Here is a 23,615-nt window from a genome sequence, read left to right on the forward strand (position 1 = left end):
AAATAATTTACAATAGGAAACTGAGAAGCAGAAAGCAAACTAGGTTACATAGACTTACGGGTTGTTCCAGTCGGTCGTATCTTCATTGACAAGATGTGTCCATTTAGTTCTCCCACTACGACCAAAGTGCTTGACTTGCATAACCTTCGGCAATATTGTCTTGTCCATCTTATCTTCTCCAGTTGGGGAAGAGAAATCACGATGGAAAATAGAATCAGATCCAGCAGTTCCAGCATTATCATCAGCATCTTCCTGGAAGAACGCACCCTTGTGGTAATATTTTTGCATAAACTTCCACTTCTGCTTAGGTGGTGGAGCAGGTTTCGAATTCTTCCTCTCCCACTCTCTCCTCTCTTCCTCAGTCATATTCCTCACCTTCTCAATCTCCTCCCTCTCCTTCAACATTGCATCTCGGAGTTCTCTATCCCTCTTGATCCTAGCAATCTCTCTAACCTTCCAAGCCTCATATTCTTCTGCTTCATTAATTTCATCATCAGTATCCACATCTGCAATATTTGCCTCCATTTCCAGATTCTTCTGGATCTCTTCATCCTTTCTAATCTCCTCAACCACAATGTGCTTTGTCTCTGCCTTCCTTTCCTCCAATCTCCTTTTTCTCAGTTCCTCAAGAGACCTTTCCTCCTCTTCAATACGCTCCCGTTCAGCAATAGTTTCTCTCTCTGATTTAGGAACAAATATTGGCTTCACCATTGCTATCCCAGTAGGTTCATCTTCTGAGTCAGTTTCATACTCAGACTCCTCTTCTTCCTCTTCCTCTGGTTCCTCCTCCTCTTCTTCTTCAGGGAATGCAGCTTCTTCTAGTTCCCTTTGTCGCAACTTTTCCTTGATTCTTCTTCTTCTTTCCTCCAAAGCCTCCTCATCCTCCTCCTCTGCATCTAATCCCTCCTGCCTTCGAGTTTCCTCTTCAATGGTCGAAACAATCTCAGCTTGGCGAATACGTCGATGATCAGCTCTAATCTCCTCCCTATTATCTATCCTACTCTCGGCTAGACGACGCAACCTAGGGTCATCCTTCCTAGATAGATCTGAATCTTCCTGACTTGGAAATGCTTTCTCAAGTGCTGCTGCCCTGGCCATCCTAATATCGCCATCTTCATCAGCATCATCCGCCCACTCGGGAGCCTTTCCAGGCCAGTACCTCTTAACTTTTGTTTGTCCAATTTTACCTCTAAGTTTATCCCTAACAGCAATTACAGTATCACTAACCCCCGCCGTGACCGACATTGTTAATCAGCCAAATTTCCAGAAACAAAATATACACCAAAAAGAACTTTCTCCTCTTCAACTTAAAATTCCCAATTCGATGAAGCTAAACCTGAAACCTAACAATGAAATAAGTTCAGAGTTAAACATACAGTCTCCGAGCGTCACAAACTAAAACAGTCACTTTATGAATCAATAAATCCCAGCAAACAAACATCTCCGACCAAAAATATAATACAAAAAATACACATTCAAAATAGTTAATAATCACACAATAGATTCAACACAAAATAACCAAAACCCTATACAATCACAACGACATCTCAACCTCCTTTACTCATACACGAAAACTTGAAACAGGAACAGGGATAAAAACCCATTGCATTTCTCAATTAAACGCACGTCGAAAATCAAAAAGGGGGGGAAGGATAAAAATGGAAAAAAAAATAAAAACCTTGGTGAAATTTCAGCCGGGAATAGTCCAAAGATAGAATTACCTTCAAATTTTTCGTCTGAACTTGGCTATAATGGAGTATTAGACTTAAAAATATCAAACCCTAGATGGAAATGAAGAAATCCGATCCGAGCAACGAAGAATATGGTGGGAGGGAGAAATGGCGGAGCGAATGTAGAGAAAGCAGTCCGGATCCTCTGAAATCGATAATCTATGAGATTTTTGAAGAATCGGTGAGGTGGGAGATGAGAGGAAAGTCTTCTTGAAATTCTTGTAAACGTTATTTGGAATTTTTTTTTAAAATAATGTTTTTTTAATAAATAATAACTAAAATAGGGTTGGGGGATCGTGTGGGAAAATTGAAAAGATATTGTCCAAACTATTTAGGAAAATATTGTCGTTTTCAAACTATGTGTAAAAATATTGTTGTTTTTTATATTTTTTAAATAAGTCGAGGGTTGAAAATTTGACCTACATAGGTCGAATTTTAAACCCTCGACCTTCCCTTTCGTATTTTTTGTACGTCGAACTTTGAACCCTCGACCTTGTCCTAACATTATTATTGAGTCTGTTTAATTATCATTCCGGAGACCTTCCTCATAATTATTTGATGTGGAGAGAACGAAAGACATTCCTCATAACACTCATAATTATGTGTTAAAAATAATTTTGTATTGGGAGATAATGAAAGAGGGAGGAGTAAGAGAAAGAGGGAGGAGTAAGAGAGAGAGCGAGAGTTTCCAGTTTTTTTCTTTTTAACTTAGGAGTTTCCAGCTTGATATGTTATTCTTTCTAACCCATTCATTGGTGCATATCTGGCACGAAGCTTCTTAACTTGGGAGTTTCCAGTTTTTTTCTTTTTTGGTCTGATTTTTTTAAAAAAAAAACTTTATGAAGGGTAGTTTTTTCATCTCAAGTGATTTGATGTTGAGAGAACGAAAGACCTTCCTCATAACACTCATAATTATTTAATGTGTTATAAATAATTTTGTATTGAGAGAGAACGAAAGAGGGAAGAGTAAGAGAGAGCGAGATTATGAGAGAGAGCGAGAGTTTGAGAGAGCAAGATCCTGAGAAGAGAGCGAGAGCGAGATCCTGAGAACGAGAGCGAGATTTTGAGCGAGAGCGAGATGTTAGCGAGAGTGAGATATCCGTACAAATTTTCCTTTTTTTTCTTTATTTAATTCCTCATTCCACCTTCTTCTTTCTTCTTTTTTTTTTTTTTAATTTTCCATTTTATAAAAGTAATTTCTAAAAATATTTTATTATTATTTATAATTTTAAAAAAATCCAATCAAAATCTTGGTACCAAATGTACAAAAGGAATCCAAGATCATTATTGTAAAATCTTTTAAACTATTGACCTTACTACTGTGATTAAAATTTATGTTCTTTATATCAATTAGTCTTATTTATAGACTTGCATGTGAAGGTTTTGAATATTGATTTGATTTATTATATCTCCAAATTATTATATAAAATATGTAAATTTGAATATTGAAGTTTTTTTTACCTAACTTTTTAAATTTAGACTATCTGATGTTATTATTTATGTCAGTGACATTTAAAAGCTTCTATATCAAAATAATTACTATTCATAATATATAAAAATAATAAATTAAAAAATAATATCTCATAAAAATAAAAAAATGTAAATTAAATATCTCATTTATATAAAAATAATTACAAAAATCAATATGTCCCACAAGGCGGACATCGTTGATTTCGAGCTGGTTGTCGTTGTCGACTTCGAACTTGAGGTTGCTCGGGTTCTTCTTGATGTTGCTCTGGTACCTCTGCAAGCGCTTCATAATATAAATATTCACTATGCTCTCCACGACCCCACCCATGTCCATGCACATATGAAGACGAAGGACCAGCCTCTGAGTCATAATGTCCTCAACCAAATGCTGACATCATCATCATCGGACTAACATAATCAGTTTGACTCCATGTCTGCATCATAGGGGGCAACTCTTCCATATTATGTGCAACCTCATTAAACTCATCCTCTTCCCAAACAGGTCCTCTACGTCTAGGAGTTGGTGGAGGAACAATAGGTATATCGTACATATAACGAATTTCCTCCATATAGCTTTGGTTGTCACTACATATAGCAAGGACCTGGTTCGGATCATTCGCAACCTCACGGAGTCTACGGTTGTTCGATCTCTGTGAATTATAAAACAATTAGACAATATTTAAAATAAATTTAAATTAAAAATAATTAGATAATATTCATTTACCAAATGACCCACAGTTGCTCCCGGACGAGTGACGTAGCGCCTTGTGATATTATTATACCAATGAATATATTATGGAGTGACATATGTGTCAAACTGTTCAAGAGAAAACCCCATTGCAATAAACCTTGCACGATAGTGCCATCGCACTACCAAATGTGCAACTTTTTTGAACCAATCTCCAGTCCTTAGGTCAATATCATGCAGTACGGGTTCAGGATTACAAGGCGATAGGACGTCCTGCTAAAAACCGAATTGTCTCATCACCCTGTCAGGAAGATGCCACTCACCAATGTGAAAACATATGAGAGGACTCATCGTCCGCTATATGTTTTGACCATTTGTATAAAAATTAGGCAAAGTATGCATAATAATTTTGTACGGCTCCCAAATAACCTGAAACAAAAAATATTATATTAGAGAATATTAAAGACAAATACAATAAAAATGTGTATAAAATAATCAATTAGGTTCAGTGTAATGTACCTGTTCAGGTTGAAGCAGATCAAACATGTATCTATACTGGCATGTGTGGCTGTCCTAGTCACACAAACTTTATCTCTCCACCTAAATTTTTAAATTGATAATTTAGAATTTAAATTAACTAGATCAGTGATATAAAAATTAAATTGAATTAAAACAACATACCGAGAACCGTAGGCTCGTCCAACTAACTGAGCGTCATTAACATGTAGCTGTGGAGCCATTATTGGAAATCGCTCCCAAGCCCATAGTTGCAAAAGTATGAGAGGCCCAATTATCTCTCAAACCTCAGGTCTTGTTGCTTTGCATAGTTGTCTACACAACCATGCCAAGCATGCTCCACCTCACGAATACTGCCCCGCATCATGGAGGTTAGCTAACAGTGGCAGGAACATCAAGTGAACAAAATGGCTTGATTTATCTAAAAACAGACTCCCACCCATCATTTATAGTATATATGCTCGTGCATATCTTATGATGGTTTCCTCGTTTACGTCATTTGTGAGCTGACGAAATTGTGTTCCTAACCATATTAAACTTAACCTCAATCCTTTAATCTTGTCGGCAGGTGGGGTCGCACCGAGGTACAGTTGACAAACTTCTAACCAGTCATCATACATCACTTCGGTGACCGGCTCACCGTCAACAGGTAACCCCAACAACATTTCTATGTCTTGTAGAGTGATAGTGCACTCTCCAACAGACATATGGAATGTATACGTCTTGGGCCTTCATCTCTCGACCAAGGCTGTGATCAGATGCCAGTCCAACTGAATAAATACTGATCTAACAACCCCATAGAATCCAGATGTGCGCAGTAGCGGTAGTATTCGAGGGTAGAGCGGGATAGTGCGTTGGAGAACTGCCTCTCGATGCCTGCAAGATATTTCTCCAGTAGTACGATCTCGCCATACAACAGATGATCGATAAATGGACTGGTCGTACAAAACATCGGGATCAATAGGTCCTGGATTTAAAGCCATGATTTGAAAAAAAAATATTTATTTCTCAATTAAAAAAATATTTTTTTCTCAATTAGAAGAATAATGTACAACTTAATTAAAAGAATAATGTACAACTTAATTAAAATAATATGTACAATTTAATTAAAAGAATAATGTACAACTTTATAATATAAAAAAATTGAATATACAATAGGAGAGAGCGAGATGTTCAACGAGAGCGAGCGAGATTGAGAGAGCGAGATGTTCAGCGAGATACTCTCAATCTCGCTCTCTCCTACAATCTCTGAGAATGGAAGCTCCAATGGAAGTAATATACAAACCCATTTCTGAGAATCAATCTTTCGCCATTTTATTCGATCATTGAATTTATCTCAGCCGTTGCCTACTGAGAGAATTTATCATTATTTTCTCAGAATTTTGGTTGTATGTAAATCATGACAGATGAAAGTCCATTCTCGAGCGTGGTAACTTGCATAACTAAACCTTTGTTTTTAGTTTAATTATATAAAAGATGGAAGTTTGAACATTTTACCTTACAGATATGTAACATCTTGAGTTAATTCAAAATGTACTAATTAATGATAACATAGCATCCATTAATGATAGTTCTTATGGTTAAATTAATTAAAACCTTTTAACAACGTATGTATGAGAAATGTTGAGGATATGGGATGATTGCATAGGATTAATTATAAGCTTATCCTGATTGTGTAAAGAGCATTAGTCATGGCCGCTCTCTCTTACAATCTTGCTCTCTCCCACTTTCTCGCTCTCTCCCACTTACATGAATTACTCTTCTCTGCACTTTGGTGGAGGGATTACGTATCTATTAATAAGACCATGACACTTTGATTTTGATACGGAGAGAGAGAGGAATGTGGTTTCTTAGCAGGAAATGACCATCTGGGTTCTCAGCTTTTTCCACAGCTGAAGAAGTTACAGAAGGAATCGATGTGCTATAACATTGTGTCTAGACGGTTCTCAGCTTTTTCCAATCTCCACATTAACATGAATTCGGTTTAATCAATGATGTGCTTTATTTCTCTATTGTCGAATTGAGTGAACAAATCGCCCCATTCCTTGTGAATTTTGTTTCTTTACTTATTCCAGTTGCTTAATAAGAAATATGGAGATAATACATGGCTGTTGCCCTCTATTTTGTCTTCCTTTGATGATCTTTCCAGCAGCTTTTAGATATTAAGGCCCTCGTTTAGCTTAGAGCTTGTTTATAGGTTAATGGGTTTCGTTGCTTTCAATTGGTGACTCTATTTTTCGTATAATTGATTTGAGAAAAGAAAAAGTTTCTCTCCCAAACTTTCTCTCTCTCCTACAATCTCGCTCTCTCCCACAATCTCGCTCTCTCAATCTTTGAACCTTGAACCATATAATGTTCTAAGCTCAATTATGCATGTTCTGATAAAATTCTGATGTTGAACCTAATTTTTATACTTTAAACAAAAGAACTATTAATACAACCAAAAAAATAATACAAACATAAACATAAACTCATTATGCAAACCTTCTAAAACTTGAAAGAACTATTAATTGTAAAACTCACAAGCGAACTCGTGTACTGACCGGTCAACCACATGGAAATCGTGTACCCGGTACACGATTTCACTACCCTAAATCTGTCAACACTTTTCCAAAACACCTATTTTTGAAAATATTCCCCCCCTCCCCCCCCAACCCTTTTTTTGTCATTATTTATTAAAAAAACATTATTTTTTTTAAAAAAAAATTCCTCTATTTTTGTTAATAATTATTAAAATAACATTGTTTTTTTTAAGAAAAAAATTACAGTCCAATTCATATTTACCGTTGGATCGGTCGTGCAGATGTGGAAATTCATCGGACGGCTAAGATTTTACGTGTGAATTATTCCGAATCAGAACCAGTAAATACATACCGCTCTGCGCTCTCCGTCTGATTCCCGAAAGCAATTGACATATCCTCTATTCCTCTCGCTGATCATTCCCCTTTGGACTGTACATCGTCGTCTCCAATTTCGCCTACAGGTTATTGCTCTCCCTCTCTCAGTTTTCAAATTCCTTCTACCTTCATTTCTATATTTCTAAATCTTTGTTCGTAGCGCCTAGGATTTTCATTTCTTTAAGTAGCTAGGGATTTTCATAATAGTTGAATCTTCTTATGGAGTTTTGACCAATCTTTCTTCATTGACGTTCTACGCCCCCTTCTGGGTTCGATCTGATGACTATCTTCTTGTTTTCCATGTTTTAGATGGACTGGCAGGGGCAAAAGCTAGCGGAGCAGTTGATGCAGATTATGTTGGTTGCATTTGCCGTGGTGGCTTTTTTGACTGGCTATATTATGGGATCGTTTCGGATGATGATCTTGGTTTACGCTGGCGGTGTGGTTCTCACAACATTAATCACTGTTCCGAATTGGCCTTTCTTTAATCGCCACCCGCTCAAGTGGTTGGATCCTAGTTTGGCTGAAAAATACCCTAAGCCGCAACCGCAGGAGCCTGTGGTTTTGAAGAAGAAAACTGCTAAGAAGTAGGTCAGTTTAATTGACGTTGTTCTTGTATTAACATACAGTTTGAACCATTGAATTTCTAATGTTCTCAAAATGATGATACATACACTCGTTATATGGATTATAATTTTGAAGTTTTAGAGAATGCCCTTGCCTGTTGCTTTACTTTGGTTGCGGCTTGTGGATCTGTGGAAAGAGAGCCCTTGTGTTTTTTCTGTTCTATGGTTGAAATAGATTGAATCATAATCAACATGTTTAAATTGTCATAATTATAAGCTTTTGTTTGCTTTCTGCTGTTCCCTGGTTATTATAATATATACTTGTGAAGAGCATTTTGAAACTAAACTGAATTAATTCATACAGAGGATGAATATTGCCTTTACAGATTGTCATCTGCACACCATAATATTCAGGAAGGCATTGCAATTTACATTATTGGTACATTATATGCTATTTCTATGACGTTTTGCTTGCATGTACAATGTTCGCTTATGGTAAATGTTGGAATATAGCTTGTGTCTGAAGTTTGTCTACACTATTGTGAAATTGGGCATTCTTGCACTCTTTTATGTGCTTGAGTTTTTGAAGGCATTCTGCAATATGTTTTGTGTGCATTCTGAGTTCTTCTTTGGGTTTGTTTGGTGATTAACTCCAAGGGTTGGAATTGGGGTTGAAAGTCTCTGTATTCAATCAGGAGAGCACATGTTCATCTCACTTGAACTACATAACTAGAATATTAAAACTCTGTTTTGTAACTGTTTGATTTTAACTTGTAAACACCACAAAGTAGGTTTCAAATACTTGTTTTGGTTTCCAAATGTCGTAGGGTCAGACGAGTTCTCCCGTGAGTTTAGTCCAAGTGTGTGTCAGCTGGCCTACACTCATGGGTACCAAATATATGTTTATATACACACACACATACTTGTTTTGGTTTTTAGAATTTTAATTAGGAATTCAAGTCTTTCTTAGATAAAGATGAAAACTATAATTGAAATTTTGGAAGGAAACAAACATAAATTTTAATAACAAAAAAACTATAAAATGAAATTGTTGTCAAATGGGTTTCCTTGACAACCAAATGTTGTAGGTCAAACGGGTTATCTCGTGGGCTTAGTAAAGGTGCATGTAAGTTGACCCAAACACTCACGGATATATGTTTTCAAACAGAGTGTAAATAGTTATTGGCTTCACTAGCCATCAGATATTATAAGATGGATTAGTGTTAGTTAACCCCTTCAGTCCTTTTGGCTATGACTATGAGGAAGGGGTTTCTGATGTAGTTCCCTCTGATATATGTATTTCCAAGGAATTTCTGAACTTCTGAAATTATTGTTTGGTAGCTAACCTCTTTTTCTTTCTTTTTCTCTTACCTCTCTGTGTACTGATGGAGTTTCTGTAGAATAGCACAGTGGTTGGTACAAGGTTTTGTAGTAGTGTTATGGTAGTTAAGTTTGATATCGGTACACGATTTCCATGTGGCAGCCACGTGGCAGAATCTCTCCCACAATCTCGCTCTCTCCAATCTCGTTCTCTCCCACTTTCTCGTCCAAAATCTCGCTCTCTCCTATAATCTCTCTCTCTCCCACAATCTCGCTCAAAATCTCGCTCTCTCCTACAATCTCACTCTCTCCCACAATCTCGCTCTCTCAATCTTTGAACTTTGAACTTTGAACCATATAATGTTCTAAGCTCAATTATGCATGTTCTTATAAAATTTTGATGTTGAACCTAATTTTTATACTTTAAACAAAAGAACTATTAATACAAACAAAAAAATAATACAAACATAAACATAAATTCATTATGCAAACCTTTTAAAACTCAAAAGAACTATTAATTGTAAAACTCATAAGCGAACTCGTGTACTGGGTTAAATGACTGGATTAACTGACTGGATTAAATGCACTCGCCACATGGAAAAGTACATGATTTCACTACCCTAAATCTGTCAATACTTTTCCAAAACACCTATTTTTGAAAATATTTCCCCCCAACCCTATTTTTGTCATTATTTATTAAAAAAAAAATCCGTTATTTGGGCTTAAAACATCGTCAAAATCATTCTCGTCACTATTTACGTCCGTATCGAAAATTTCAATTTTACGGACAGACATTGATTAAATATTGATATCGATAAACATTTCTTCAAGTCACGAAATTTATAAGAAAATAATAATTAAGTCTTTTTTTACTCTAAAATTAAGTTTTGGATATTGTTGCTAGTAGTCACATTCATATTTGACTAAGTATATGATTTTTTTTTTATATTTTATAAGCATTTATAAAAAGATGTCGAAGATGTTCATAGATATTTAATATTAATATTGAAACTTTTAATTTAAGGATACATCAATAGATATATCGACATATCCACATATATTTTCATCCTTGCTCTTAGGGTAATAGTTAGATGTATAGCAACATTTTTTAAAAATTGCAAATATAACAAAGTCTATCGGGTATGGACTTCTTATTAGGGATAGACTCTATCATTGATATACTTTGAAAGTATTTTTTTGCATTGTGTTATATTTGATATTATTTTTTAGTTTGATTATTATATTTGCAAGGAATAACAACACACAAGACGGTCCTATATTTTATTTTTGTCTGGCCTTATTATTGTTTTTAAAAATATCCAAATGGCTTTTTTATTACACAAAAATCATGGTGGAATTGCCTTCTTATCCTAGCCTATAAATAAGTACATATTTTTTTAAAAAAATGAAACTCAAAAGTTTTTTTGATTTGATTTATTTGATGTAAATGAAATTTATAATATATACTGTGATTTATGTCAAATAATAAGTCAATATGAGATTTATATATTATGATATATTTCAAATATTGGTTCTGTGATTTACATCAAACATTGAGTCAATCTCTAATTTATAAACGGTAGTATATTTCATATATTGGTTAGAATGTTTTCAAATATCTAACAAAATGTTATAAGATATATTTAAAATAACCATGAATCCGTCCAAAAACCAAGAGTGACATGTGAAACCAACATAAATAGAAAATAAATTTTCATTAAATGCATTTTTCTCTCCAATTAACCAAAGTAATAAAATCTCAACAAATAACTACATTTTCTCTCTTCAATTAAACAAAAGAATAAAATCTCAATAAATAAATGCATTTTTTTCTCTCCAACATAGGATGCTTCATAAATATTTTTTTTTTTTTTAAAAAAAATCCAATGTTACATTCTCTCTCTAACCGCTCATCACACACTCGAATATTTTAGTCCGAGAGACCCATTAAATCTTATATATGAAAATATCAAAAAGTTTCAACATTTATAAAAATAAGTTTTAAAAATTGATTAAATTTATAATAGTCTATATTTGCAACTACCTCTTAAATCTATAACGTTTTAATCTCTTTAACTTTTTTTTGAAAAGATAATAGTCTTTAAACTTTATGCTTATATATTTAATATTTATACATTACCATTTGTAACAATTTAAAATCATGAAAATATTATTAAAATTTAATAAAACTTCTTACATGTATAGAATTCGACAATTAAGTTTGATGAGACATTTCGCAATTAGAACTACACATATTGTTATATAATTAAAATTATAAATTACAAACATATTACGTGTACACATTTCTGTTTGATAACTATTCTTATTTTTGTCCCTTTTTTTTCTTTTCTTTTTTTTTTTTTCTATTTTTGATATTTGTGATTGTCCATGCCAACTTACGTACACCTCAAATTAATCTCACAAGATAGCTTACCTTACCCTACAATATTTGGGATGTCAAAGAAACTTGTAGGATATTAAATCTTAGGTAGGTTGCCTTATGTTTTTTCTTTTTCTTTCTTTTTTTTTTTTTGGAAAATGACAATAAAAAGAAGCTATAATTTTTCTGAACTCGAGAACATCTTGAAATTCAAATTTTCAGAATTTTTAACGCAACCCAACCCAAGAAAAATCTAACCCACTACAAGTCTACAACCCTTACGACTTGGGTTGGTAGTCAAGTTGGTTGGGTTATCAAGTTTTTTTTAATACCCCTTATGGTTTGATAAAACCTCATAAATAAGCCTTATGGTTTGATAAAATCCTTATACATAGTTCCTATCACAGGAACTATTTATAAGGGTTTTTATAAAACCATAGTTTTTTTTATACAGTCTTAATGTGATGGTCATCTCTATTGAGATCATGACAGTCTGTTTTGTTTTCTTCATTTTTCTCACAGTTTGTTGTGTTTTCCCTGAATATGGGATGAGAAAAATGAAGATCGTGATAGCGATGACCATCATTAGGATTACGATAGACATGATCATCCCTAACGCGATACGTCATAAAATGCAGTAATCGCTCTGACGGCATAATGTTAGATTTCATATGTTTTTTAGGATGGGTCATTAATTATAAAGGTGCTTGTGAAAAGTTCATCCGTACAAAGATCTCTAAAACCATACAGATTGAATTCTAACTTTCTTCACACCATTAGGACTAAATTTCTAAATATTAGAAAGAAACAGCCAATTAGCTAACATGGGTCGTAGCCTCTCTTATCTATTATTGTTAGTTTTAGATTGAGGGAGGGGGGGTGGTTCCAGTAGACAAAATGACTGAATTTTTTTTTCCATTTTATCTGCCATGTTAGATTCAGTTCAAATCCCTCAAAGTGCAGCTTTAAGTTCCCTAATAAAAAAAGGCTAAAGGAGGATGAACAACTAGAGTGCCATACAAAACTGATCGAAGAAGATATGATAAATACACCAAATTGACTTGATTCAACGTCGCACCAAATCTATTAACTTACAATTGGTTTTCTTGAATGAACTGAAACAGCCTAACTTCAAGGTCTACTTTTCTTCTATTTAGCCGAATGTTGAAATGAGGAAAGTCTTGTATATGCTCATGAACTTTGCCACAAAAGCTGCATTATCAGACCAAAAGAATAGTTCAAAAATTTGTGTGAGAGAATTTTGGCTTCTTTCTAGATGAGTCTATGAACTTGAGAATAGGAAATCTTCTTACAAATGTTAGAGCATGAAGAGTCAAATCATGATATAAAAGCATGTACTATCAATCTCAAAACTCATTACTCTAAAGTTGCATGAAACATTTTTATTTTCGACTGAACATGGATAGCCAAACATTTTCAAATTATTGAATTGTTTGATAGTATCCATTACTTGACGGATTAAAAGTTCTTACAATGAAATAAAGATCGTGGCTAACTAATAGAACTGGAGGAAGAAAGGAAAACATAGATGTTATATTTTCGTGTCCAAACTGGTGTATTAATAAACATTTGTAAGCAAGTTAAAATAAAAGTTAGTTACATGTTAGTTAGCTATTATTCAGCACGTATAAAACATTTTTCCTATAAATAAAGCATCTCTCGCTCATTTGAGGAGATATTCAATTTGATTTTAAAAAAAATTAGAGTTTGGTTTATACCAATAGTAGTATCAGAGCAACACATCCTTGGACGAATGGCAGGAAGAAGAAACATCCATCCAAGAGGAGGAGTTGATGCTCCAACGATAGACCAAGAGGTGGAAGACACTCTCACCCTCTCTTCAAGAACCACCACGAGACGCTTGCTGTCCGTGGAAGGCACGTTGGAGGGAATTCAAGGCTCGTCAAACAATCTGGAACAAATAGTAGTGAGGCTCGTGAGAAGGATGGATGCAATGGTGGCTCCGGCCCAAGTTGACGAAGAAGCTCTGGCATTTAATCAAAATTGGGAAAGGGGAAGCCGAGGAGCTAGAGGGCCAAGAAATTTTCAATTCCAGCAAGAAAATCTTCAAGAAAAGAGTCCAAGAATTCATGGGCTTCTCCAAGAAAATCCAAAAAGACGTCCAAATATGCAAGAAAGGCATCAAGAATTCCAAAATTGGAATTCTTCGAGTGAAGATGATCTAGAAGAAGAGTATTTTGATGCAAGAAAAGGCCGAGAAGGGAGATATGAAGCTAGAGAGGATCCTTATGACTTCAAAATGAAGATAGACTTACCGTTTTACAACGGTAAGCATGACATTGAGACGTTTCTTGATTGGATCGAGAACACGAAAGACTTCTTTGATTACGTGAATATGCCAAATCACAAGAGTCAAAAAGTTATGATTAGTAGCTTAGGTGTATCTGCATGGTGGGATCAATTGGAGGTGAATCGCCAAAGACAAGGCAAGCGGCCTATTCGAACGTGAGAGAAAATGAAGAAGTTGATGAAAGGGAGATTTCTCCCTCCAAATTATAAGCATACATTATATAACCAATATTAAAATTGTAGACAAGGCTCTCAGCCAGTAGCTAAATTCGTGGAGGAGTTCCATCGTTTGGGGGCAAGAACCAACTTGGCTGAAAATGAACAACATGTGATTGCACACTTCATTGGTGGGCTGAAAATGGACATCAAAGAGAAGGTAAAACTCCAACAATTCAATTTGTTGGCTGAGGTGATTGCTTTTGCTGAAACAGTGGAAGAACTCAATGAAATTCGCTTCAAGAAAGCTTTAAAAAAAAAAAAAACCCCAATGGGAAGCATCCACAAGTAGGAGAATGAATTCCTCATTCAGAGTTGCTAACCAACCATCATCCATATCCTCGACCAAAGAAAATGAGAAAGTCTTGGGGAGGGCGTGGAAAAGAACTCTGAAGCTGCCAACAAAAGGAAATCCCAAAATCCTTGCAACCGGCCTACATTCGGCAAATGCTTTCGATGCGGCCAAGCTGGTCATTTGTCCAATGAATTCCTTCAAAGAAAGAGGGTAGCCTATTTGGAAGAAGATGAAGAACCTCTGACTGAGCACAGTGAAGAAGTTGAAGAAGAAACCGAGCTTATTGAAGTGGATAATGGAGATAGTATCTTATGTTCTCCAAAGGATGTTAATCGCTCCCAAAGGAGATTCAAACCCCCAAAGACATTGCCTCTTTAAGACACGATGCACGATTAATGGCAAGATGTTGCAATGTCATCATTGATAGTGGAAGCAGTGACAACTTTATCTCCAAGAAGTTAGTGGCAACCTTGAATCTCAAGGTGGAAGCTCATCCAAATTCTTATAAGATAGGTTGGGTGAAAAAAACGGAGAAGCACAAGTGAATGAAATATGTACCATCTCTCTTTCAATTAGCAATAGTTATAAAAACCAAATAATGTGTGATGTGCTTGAAATGGATGTTTGTCATATACTCTTAGGAAGACCATGACACAAGTGAATGAAATATGTACCATCCCCAGTTATAAAAACCAAATAATGTGTGATATGCATGCTCGGTGGATTTCATTCATACAAAGATCTGAATTCGTGATCAAGCATCAATCTAGCAAGGAGAATAAGGTTGTTGATGCTCTTAGTCGAAAGATTTTGATTCTAACTACACTAGCTACGGAAGTGACTGCATTTTCTCACCTAACAAAATTGTACGAAGATGATCGAGATTTTGCCGATATTTGGTACAAGGGTACTCACTTTCTAAATACTGAAGACTTCCACATCATGGACGACTTCTTATTCAAAGAAGAACAACTGTGTATCCCTTACACATCTCTTCGAGAATCCCTTCTAAAAGAAACATATTCCGAAGGCCTAGCAGAACATTTTGGCCCAAACAAAACATTTGAATTAGTAGCTAAACGGTTCTATTGGCCACAACTTCGAAAAGTTGTCAATAATTTCGTTAAAAGGTGTGTTGTTTGCCAGAAAGCCAAAGGAACCTCTACAAATGTCGAACTATATACTCCATTACCAATCCCTACAACCATTTGGGAAGACCTATCTGTTGATTTTGTTCTCGGTCTACCCAAAACATAAAGAGGGTATGATGCAATCATGGTGGTAGTGGATCGTTTCAGCAAAATGGCCTATTTTCTAGCATGCAAGAAAACAAGGGATGCAGTCTATATTGCTAACCTCTTCTTTAGAGAGGTAGTTTGTCTTCATAGAGTACCTAAATCAATCGTCTCAGATAGGGACATGAAATTCCTTGGTCATTTTTGGCGTACTTTGTGAAAGAAGTTTGACACTAGCTTGAAATTTAGCACCACTTCACATCCACAAACTGACAACCAAACAAAAGTCACCAATAGAACCTTGGAAAATCTTGTACGATGCATAAGCGGATCGAGATCAAAGAAATGGGATTTGTCCCTTGCTCAAGCGGAGTTTGCCCTTTAATAACATGAAGAATAGATCAACGGGGAGATGCCCCTTCAAAGTAGTATACACTCAACCTCCTAAACTCACATTTGACCTTGCTAACTTACCCTCTTATGTGGATGTTAGTCTTGAACCTGAAAGTATGATTGAAAGAATAGAAGAATTGCACCGAGAAGTACATGACCATTTAGAAAGGACCACAGTCTTCAAGGAAACTAAAGACAAATCAAGAAGAGAAGTCAATTTCAAAGAGGGAGACCTTGTAAATGGATCCCACCATGTCTAATAAGGTTCTATTTCTCCTTTCTAATACACCGTTTTGTTGAGGTATACCAGATGCTAAGAGTTGGAATTGAATTCTAAGTTTTATCATATAGTTTTGGAATTCTAAATCCATGTACTCTCCACCCTGATTAGATCAAAGTGTTTTAATCGTTTCACCTAACAGGTTTTCAACTTCAGCCTTCTATTTTTTGAACTTTTCAAAGGCTTCAGACTAATGTCTCATTAGGTATAAGTAACCATACCTTGAATAATCATCTATTAAATAGATGAAGTATTCGTACCCTCTTCGAACTGTTACATTCGTCAGACTACAAAGATCTGAATGTATGAGCTTTGAGGGCTCTTTGGCTCTATAACCTTTTCCACTAAAAGGTCTTTTAGTCATTTTTCCTTCAAGACTATTCACATAGAGGTAATGAATCATCTTCTAACTCTCTTAGATATCCACTCTTTACCAGTCTCTCGATCTTATCAAGATTTATGTGACCTAATCTCAAATGCCAAAGATAGGCTTTACTGTTATTTAGAGAAATTCTTTGTCTTTTAGTTTGAGTATTTACAATTTTAAACATCTCATGATATAAAAATTCTTTTGATTTAATTAATTTTAACACATATAAGGTGTCTTCTAGTTTAGCTGAACATATCGTGACACCATTTTTCATAATGAATGCTTCATTGAATGAAAAAGAGAGAATAAAATTGTTCAATTAAACATGAAATAGACACAAAGTTCCTTATCATTTTGGGAACTATATATAAGTTTTCTAAAAATAAAAATCTATTTCAAAAAAAAAAAAAAAAAAACTTAGCAGCTACCATTGCACAAGCTGAAATGGCGTCCCCCATTCTAACCTTGAGCATCATTTCACCCTCTTCGAGCTAGTGGAAGGAGCTAATTTCCTGTAAAAAAGAACAAACATGATTAGTGGCTCTCGAATAAAGTATCCAGACATTATGGTCATTTTCCACTAAAATAAGTTTCCAGAACTAATAAATGATATTTACCTTCCTTCTTTTTCTTCTTCTTAGCGAAGTACTTAGGGCAATTGTCTTTCCAATGACCATCCACATTATAATGAAAACATTCACCCTTATCAGCCACCTTGGCCCTGCCCTGTTCTTTTCCAACTACAAGAGCCTTCCCCTTCCCTTCTTTCTTTTTCTGGATCTTCTTAGAACCAAAAGATATTGGAACAGACTTAGATCTAGAGGATGAACCCTAGTGGAACTTCTTGAAATGGGCAACATTTACCTCTCCTTCTATCGGTCTCTTACATTTCGTAAGAGACTGATAAGTCTGTAACTCATTCAGGAGGGTTGTTATGTTGTACTCTTTTTTATTCATAACCATATTGTTGTTAAATTGAAGAAAAATCTTTAGAAGAGATTCTAAAATAAAGGACACCTAACTCTACTCATCGACGACCACACTGTTTGTCTTAACGACATTGAAATGGACCATCGATCGAGAACATGTTCCCTAACTGATTGGCCTTCCTTCATGTGCACTTTATAAACGTACTTGAGGGCCTCATGCCGGATCTGAGAAAACGTTGTCCAAACATCTCCTGGAGGGACTCCATGATCTAACGTGTAGTGTTCATGGCCTCGTGTTTCTTGGTAAAAACGTCAGACAAACTTGCCAAGATATAGACTCAGCCTTATCATTGGCCTTCGTCCAGCGGTCATAAGCATCCTTCAACACTTGGGATGCATTAGAGTGGGGGTTGGAGGACATTCTTCTGTTAAGACGAACCGTAGATCATCTATAACTAGAATCATATTCAAGTTAGATTTCCACATCGCATACTTTTCTCCGATTAATTTTTCGTTCTTAAGCAATGAAATGATTGTTGAAGGAATGCTTAAACAAATAACAAACAGTTGATTGTTTTAATTATATTTGTCTTAAGCCATTAAACAAAATATTCAATCAATTTAGCAAAAACACATGTAATCATAGAACCCTAATTAAACTATTGATTTAGTTTTTGTAACGATACTTCAGAGGTTTAGGACAAGTCACCAAAGGGAGATCAACTACCTCTCCCTTAAATTGAGACAATCTCAGCTAACTACTAATATCATATTAACTCTTATTCCCATAGTTCTTATCTACCATTGTACAATCAAGGATTCATTAACTAATTTAATTCATCTCGTAAATATGACCCTACGCTTCAACAGGCTACCGAAGGGAAAGAAAACTATTGAAGATTAACCTAAGAAACTCTAACCATTACTGGAGTTTGTGTTGTTTTGGATCCTATGATCAGGCCCTCCAAAAGGATGGTCACTCCAGGATGTCACATAAGCGGACCATAGGACTCTCACGGTGTAACCTAATGGAGGAGACTGTAGGATACGTTAACATGCGTCCTTTTCCTACTTACTATGAATACTTTCCCTATTCACCTAACTATTGACCCATGCAAAAACTTTTCGAAGGGAGGTCGCACCTAGGGCGACAGAAGTCGAGCATGGATCTCACGGTGCGAACTCTTAGAGACGTGAGAATTAAAATTTAATATATCCCATGTACCAATTTTCTCTCACTTAAGTATTCTATTATTTTTATGGTTTTATTATACTTAGTTAAACCCCGACTAATGAATCTATCTAAATCGTTCTTAATTTGCTCAATATAACATTTATATTGATTGTTTCAACAATACTTGATTTTATTTATTAAACTCTTTAATAAAACCAATCATTTATTGCATGCTTATTAGATATTTGCCCAATTCACCTTCCAGGTCGATTCCCGGGTGAAAATTAACTTATTTCTAATCTCATTAGAAATACTTCCAACATAGATCAAGGTGAATGAATTTTAAACCATTTAGAATAATTTGGACCTATGTTTGTATGCAACTCTTGATTATAGATTTTAATTTAGCCCATTAAAGATATAACACTATATTTTAATGTTGTATTAAAACCTTGTATCTAATGATGTTGATCAAATATAACACATATGTTTATCTAAGTGGTGTCATGCTCAATTCAAATTTCATTTTCTTTGGAAAAATATAACATTTATATTTTCCATCCATTAAAAATTAAATCATCCACATTCATCAATCCACCATACATTATAACACTTATAGCATTGTATGATGTATGAACATGCTTAATGTAATCATTATATCATGATGCATGAGCATGCTACTTAAATATAACACTTATACTTAATCATGATGTATGAATATGTTTATCCTAAGGTGGGATTTTGAATCTATATGACATACATTATGAAATATAAATTCAAAGTATTAATTTAAACATACATCATGTTGGGAATGTCCTAAACTCGCAGTTCATAAATGTTGTTGACATATTCTATATATATCAATAAATGTGTCATTGAGTATCTTATTCAATAAATTGTTATTGATATTACATTCTATTATAAATCCAATATATAAATCCATGGCCATAATATGAATACTTTAACTTTATGTGGCAACATAAAAGAGGATCTGTTGTAATATGTAGCCAAAAAGGTTTATAGTATATGGATGAGATTGGGTACCTTACCCTAGTGACACTATTGGATACGACCCATTTTGTATACTGATACAAATGATGTGATCCTAAAATCATTCATGTAGAGACATGTGAACAGGGCATCCTATGCAAAAAGTTTACATAAAACCAAACCACGAAATAGTCACTTTTCTTTATAACGACCGTTTACTATTAAAATTCAAATTTCAAATGACCTAGAGTAACTCGATCTTAATCCTGAGCTAACTATGAACTCTTGTTTATTCGGGATTATCCTTTGATCTGCATAGGTGAGAATAGTCCAAAAATACTGCTCAATAGGCCTCCCGTTATGGGGATAAGATAAGATAGATAGCTGGGGACATAGCTCTGCAAGATGGATTCACTCCTACCCAACTTAGGGTTAGCAGATAAGTTGTTCTCTTAAGCGCTGAATCCTGGTCTTGAATAAAGGGGCTCTGCCTTCTCTTAATCAAGAGGGTCATGGTTTATGATTCAAACTATAAACTAACTGTTCAAAGGAGGATCAATAGAAGCTTAAGGAGCAATATGTATTTACAGAGGTAAATGGTAATTTTGACCTAGCTAAAAATACGAACGACTTGTGAAGGATCAACTTATCAATTATGGTTAAAATAGACAGAAATATATCTACAGTGATGAGAGTAAAACTATCGAGCTATAGTAATGTGTCCCAGTAGTTAACGAATGGGGATTAATTCAGTGTTAAGAGTTTAGCCAATTAATCTCGGATCGTTGGAGCCCATAATCTATAGGTCCATTAGGTCCCCCTACTATCGAGCTATAGTAGTGTGTCCCAGTAGTTAACGAATGGGGATTAATTCAGTGTTAAGACTTTAGCCAATTAATCTCGAATCGTTGGAGCCCATAATCTGTAGGTCCATTAGGTCCCTCTACTATCGAGCTATAGTAGTGTGTCCCAATAGTTAACGAATGGAGATTAATTCAGTGTTAAGAGTTTAGCCAATTAATCTCGGATCGTTGGAGCCCATAATCTGTAGTTCCATTAGGTCCCCCTACTATCGAGCTATAGTAGTGTGTCCCAGTAGTTAATGAATGGGGATTAATTCAGTGTTAAGGGTTTAGCCAATTAATCTCGGATCGTTGGAGCCCATAATCTGTAGGTTCATTAGGTCCCCCTACTAGCTCACAAATGGAATCAACCTTAGAATTGCGTGATAAGTTAATTTGAATCGTTCAAATTTAAATTAAGGGAATTGGTAATTATATGTGAAATAATTATACGTTTAATTTTGGAATTAAACTAGAGAATCGAATAATATTTAAATATGATTTAAATATTAAATTCATGAATAGGGATTCATGATAAGTGGAATTGATGTTTAATTTTATATTTGATATTCAATTAATAGAATTAATTATTTATTATTAATTTTATAGAAAATTAATTATTGAATTAATTTTATAAAATTAATAAAGTTTTTTTAATTAATTAAAAGAATTAAAATTGAAAAGAATATTGATTTTGGAAATCAATTTTTTAAAATAAAAAGAGAAAAGAAATTGAAAAGTGGAAAATCCCAAAATGTGGGATTTCCCCACTTTCAATTCAAGTAGGTTAGTCAATTTCCACTTACATTTACAGCTCAAATTCTCAAGTTGGAGCTGGAATCCATCCATGCAATCTGATTGCATGAGTTGATTGGATAAATACACTCTTGATTGAGTGGAAAAGTCTAGGCAACAAGATGAATTTCTGCTAAAATCTCAAGGTTGAAGAAAGGTTTTTCTACAGTGCTGAACCAGTGTTCCTCTCCTCCATTTTTCTAAATTCAAGCTTGTTTTGGGTCCCACAACTCAATCTAGGAAGTTCTAGTGTTGGTCCACAACAAGATTTGGAGAAGATTGCAGCTGAATTTCTTTGAAGAAGAGGATTTTCAAAGGTATGTAATGAAACCCTATGAACGTGCTTAATTTGAAGTCAAAATTTGAGGAATTAGAATACTTAATGATCCCATTTTCTTCCATTGTATGTTTCCTTAAACTAACACATCCATTGCATAATAAAATAAAAATAAAAAATTGGACCAAATTTTGGCACCCGAAAATTAATTAAATTAATATAACTAACTTACATATACCGAATAAATTAAAATAAACTAAACTTGGAAAAAATTGGGGCAAAATTGCTACAGTTGCGCGTCTCCACCAGCACTTTGCACGTTCGAAGCAGAGTGGTGCTTAGGGAGAGCGTCGCTGTGCTCTGGTCTTCTATTGAAGGGCGTAGTGTTGCGCTACAGCAGGGCATCGTGGCGCAGCACTCAAAACTTCAGAACGCCAACCACAATGTCGCGATGCTTAGGTCGACGTTTCGACTAGAAGCTTCATTCGAGCACCATTTCAGCTCTGTTTTGGCTTCATTTTCCATCGATCTCTTTAGCAACTCTTGTTCCTCGATCAACACGAACTTACAGACTCAATAGAAAAATTTAAATGCCCAAATACAACGGACCCTTACATTTTAATCACATTAAAACGTAAACTAAGTGCCAAAATTTGTAAACATTCAATTTCGCAAACCTCACATTCAAAATGCAGATTTAGAACCCACCTTCCTAAACTATTTTTTGTTTAAAAAATGTGAGAAAATAAAATACAAGAAATTGGCTTAGTTACCAATTGTTAGGTATCGAATCTCGAGCGGAAGCATGTGGACCGTCTTACATTAGGTTTTTACATTTGTTTTGAAACAAAAACAACATGCTAAACAGAGCATATATTGGACAAACATCATTAAAGCATGCTTTAACAAATGAGAAATAAAGGAGAAGAACCATTCTTACCTTTGTAGACTACCGGGCCTCTCAAAATTTTCTCTAGCTTTTCAAACGAACGTCTCTTCAATCAATCTCAAACATGACCACAAGAATAACCTTGTTATTCTATTAGGAATTCCAATAATTGGATAAGTTGTATCCAACAACTGAAAGAGAAAGAGGTAGAGAAATTTCTTTGAGCAGTGAAGAGAGGATTTTCTTTTTGGTGGCTAAGTTAAATCTCACCAAATGAAAACTTGCCCTGAAAAGGGTCATAAGGAAGAATATATATATATGGGGAAGAGTTAATCCCTTCTCCAAGTCTTTCCTTCTTTACCCTTATGCTAAATTAATCAAATAATATTTATTTAATTTAGGACATCAATTAAATAACTAAATACATCAAATCAAATTTAATATAAATATAGTTAATTAATAAATATAAACATCACATGTTTATATGCATCCACCTCTCTATAAAATTTCTTAATCAATTAACTAACTATTAATCAATCAATTAAGTAACTATATTAAATCATAATTAATATAAAGTTGATTAACACATAAATATCACATATTTATATATATATATATATACAACTCATTAGGAATCCAATTACCAATTGATTTGAACGAGTAGATCTATAATTAATTATATATTAATCACATTAATATACAATTTCCTCAATTGATTTGTATGATTCAAATCATTCCTTATTAATATACTTTAGCGAGCTAACAAGGGGACCTTATGAACCTACATATTAAAAGCTCAACAATATGAGCTTAATTGGCTAAACTCATTAACCAAATTAATCAATATTCGTTAACTGTGGGTACACTCCAATAAAGACCCACAACTGCACTCTTCTCACTGTAGATATATTTTTGTATCCACGGATATCGACCAATAACAACAAGTTAGTCCTTCACAAGTGTTCATAACACCAATTGGATCAAATTACTGTTTTACCCTTGGGTTACCTCTGTATCCTTAAGTACCAGTGC

The 23,615-nt window shown here is 34.6% G+C and overlaps 2 protein-coding genes across 6 annotated transcripts in view; one reads left to right on the forward strand and one right to left on the reverse strand.

The window, feature by feature from the left end:
- LOC150031273 (uncharacterized) overlaps positions 1–1,982 on the reverse strand; it is a 4,700-nt gene extending 2,718 nt beyond the window's left edge. For 2 of the 5 annotated variants that reach the window (XM_090309137.1, XM_090309136.1), the window contains exons 1-2: positions 1,722–1,982; positions 59–1,343 (exon numbers count right to left, since the gene is read on the reverse strand). In XM_090309137.1, the coding sequence (XP_090165263.1) occupies positions 59–1,245 (1,187 nt within the window). In that variant the 5' untranslated portion in view covers positions 1,246–1,343; positions 1,722–1,982. Of the gene's footprint in view, positions 1–58; positions 1,344–1,678 lie in introns of all 5 variants that reach the window. The other 3 variants (XM_090309140.1, XM_090309138.1, XM_090309139.1) reach the window with 2 other exon arrangements.
- Positions 1,983–7,246: 5,264 nt separating this feature from the next.
- Positions 7,247–8,013, forward strand: LOC120074047 (signal peptidase complex subunit 1-like). Its single transcript, XM_039027026.2, has 2 exons — positions 7,247–7,387; positions 7,611–8,013. The coding sequence occupies exon 2, from the start codon at positions 7,611–7,613 to the stop codon at positions 7,890–7,892; it is 282 nt and encodes a 93-aa protein (XP_038882954.1). The 5' UTR covers positions 7,247–7,387; the 3' UTR covers positions 7,893–8,013.
- The last annotated feature ends 15,602 nt before the right edge of the window (positions 8,014–23,615 follow it).

The sequence above is a fragment of the Benincasa hispida genome, unplaced genomic scaffold, assembly GCF_027475165.1.
Source record: "Benincasa hispida cultivar pf3 unplaced genomic scaffold, pf3_genome.v1.1 HicScf134, whole genome shotgun sequence".
Taxonomy (NCBI): domain Eukaryota; kingdom Viridiplantae; phylum Streptophyta; class Magnoliopsida; order Cucurbitales; family Cucurbitaceae; genus Benincasa; species Benincasa hispida.

Excerpts from the sequence above, each read along its gene's own strand:
- LOC120074047 (XM_039027026.2), top strand. The coding sequence starts at position 7,611 with ATGGACTGGCAGGGGCAAAAGCTAGCGGAGCAGTTGATGCAGATTATG.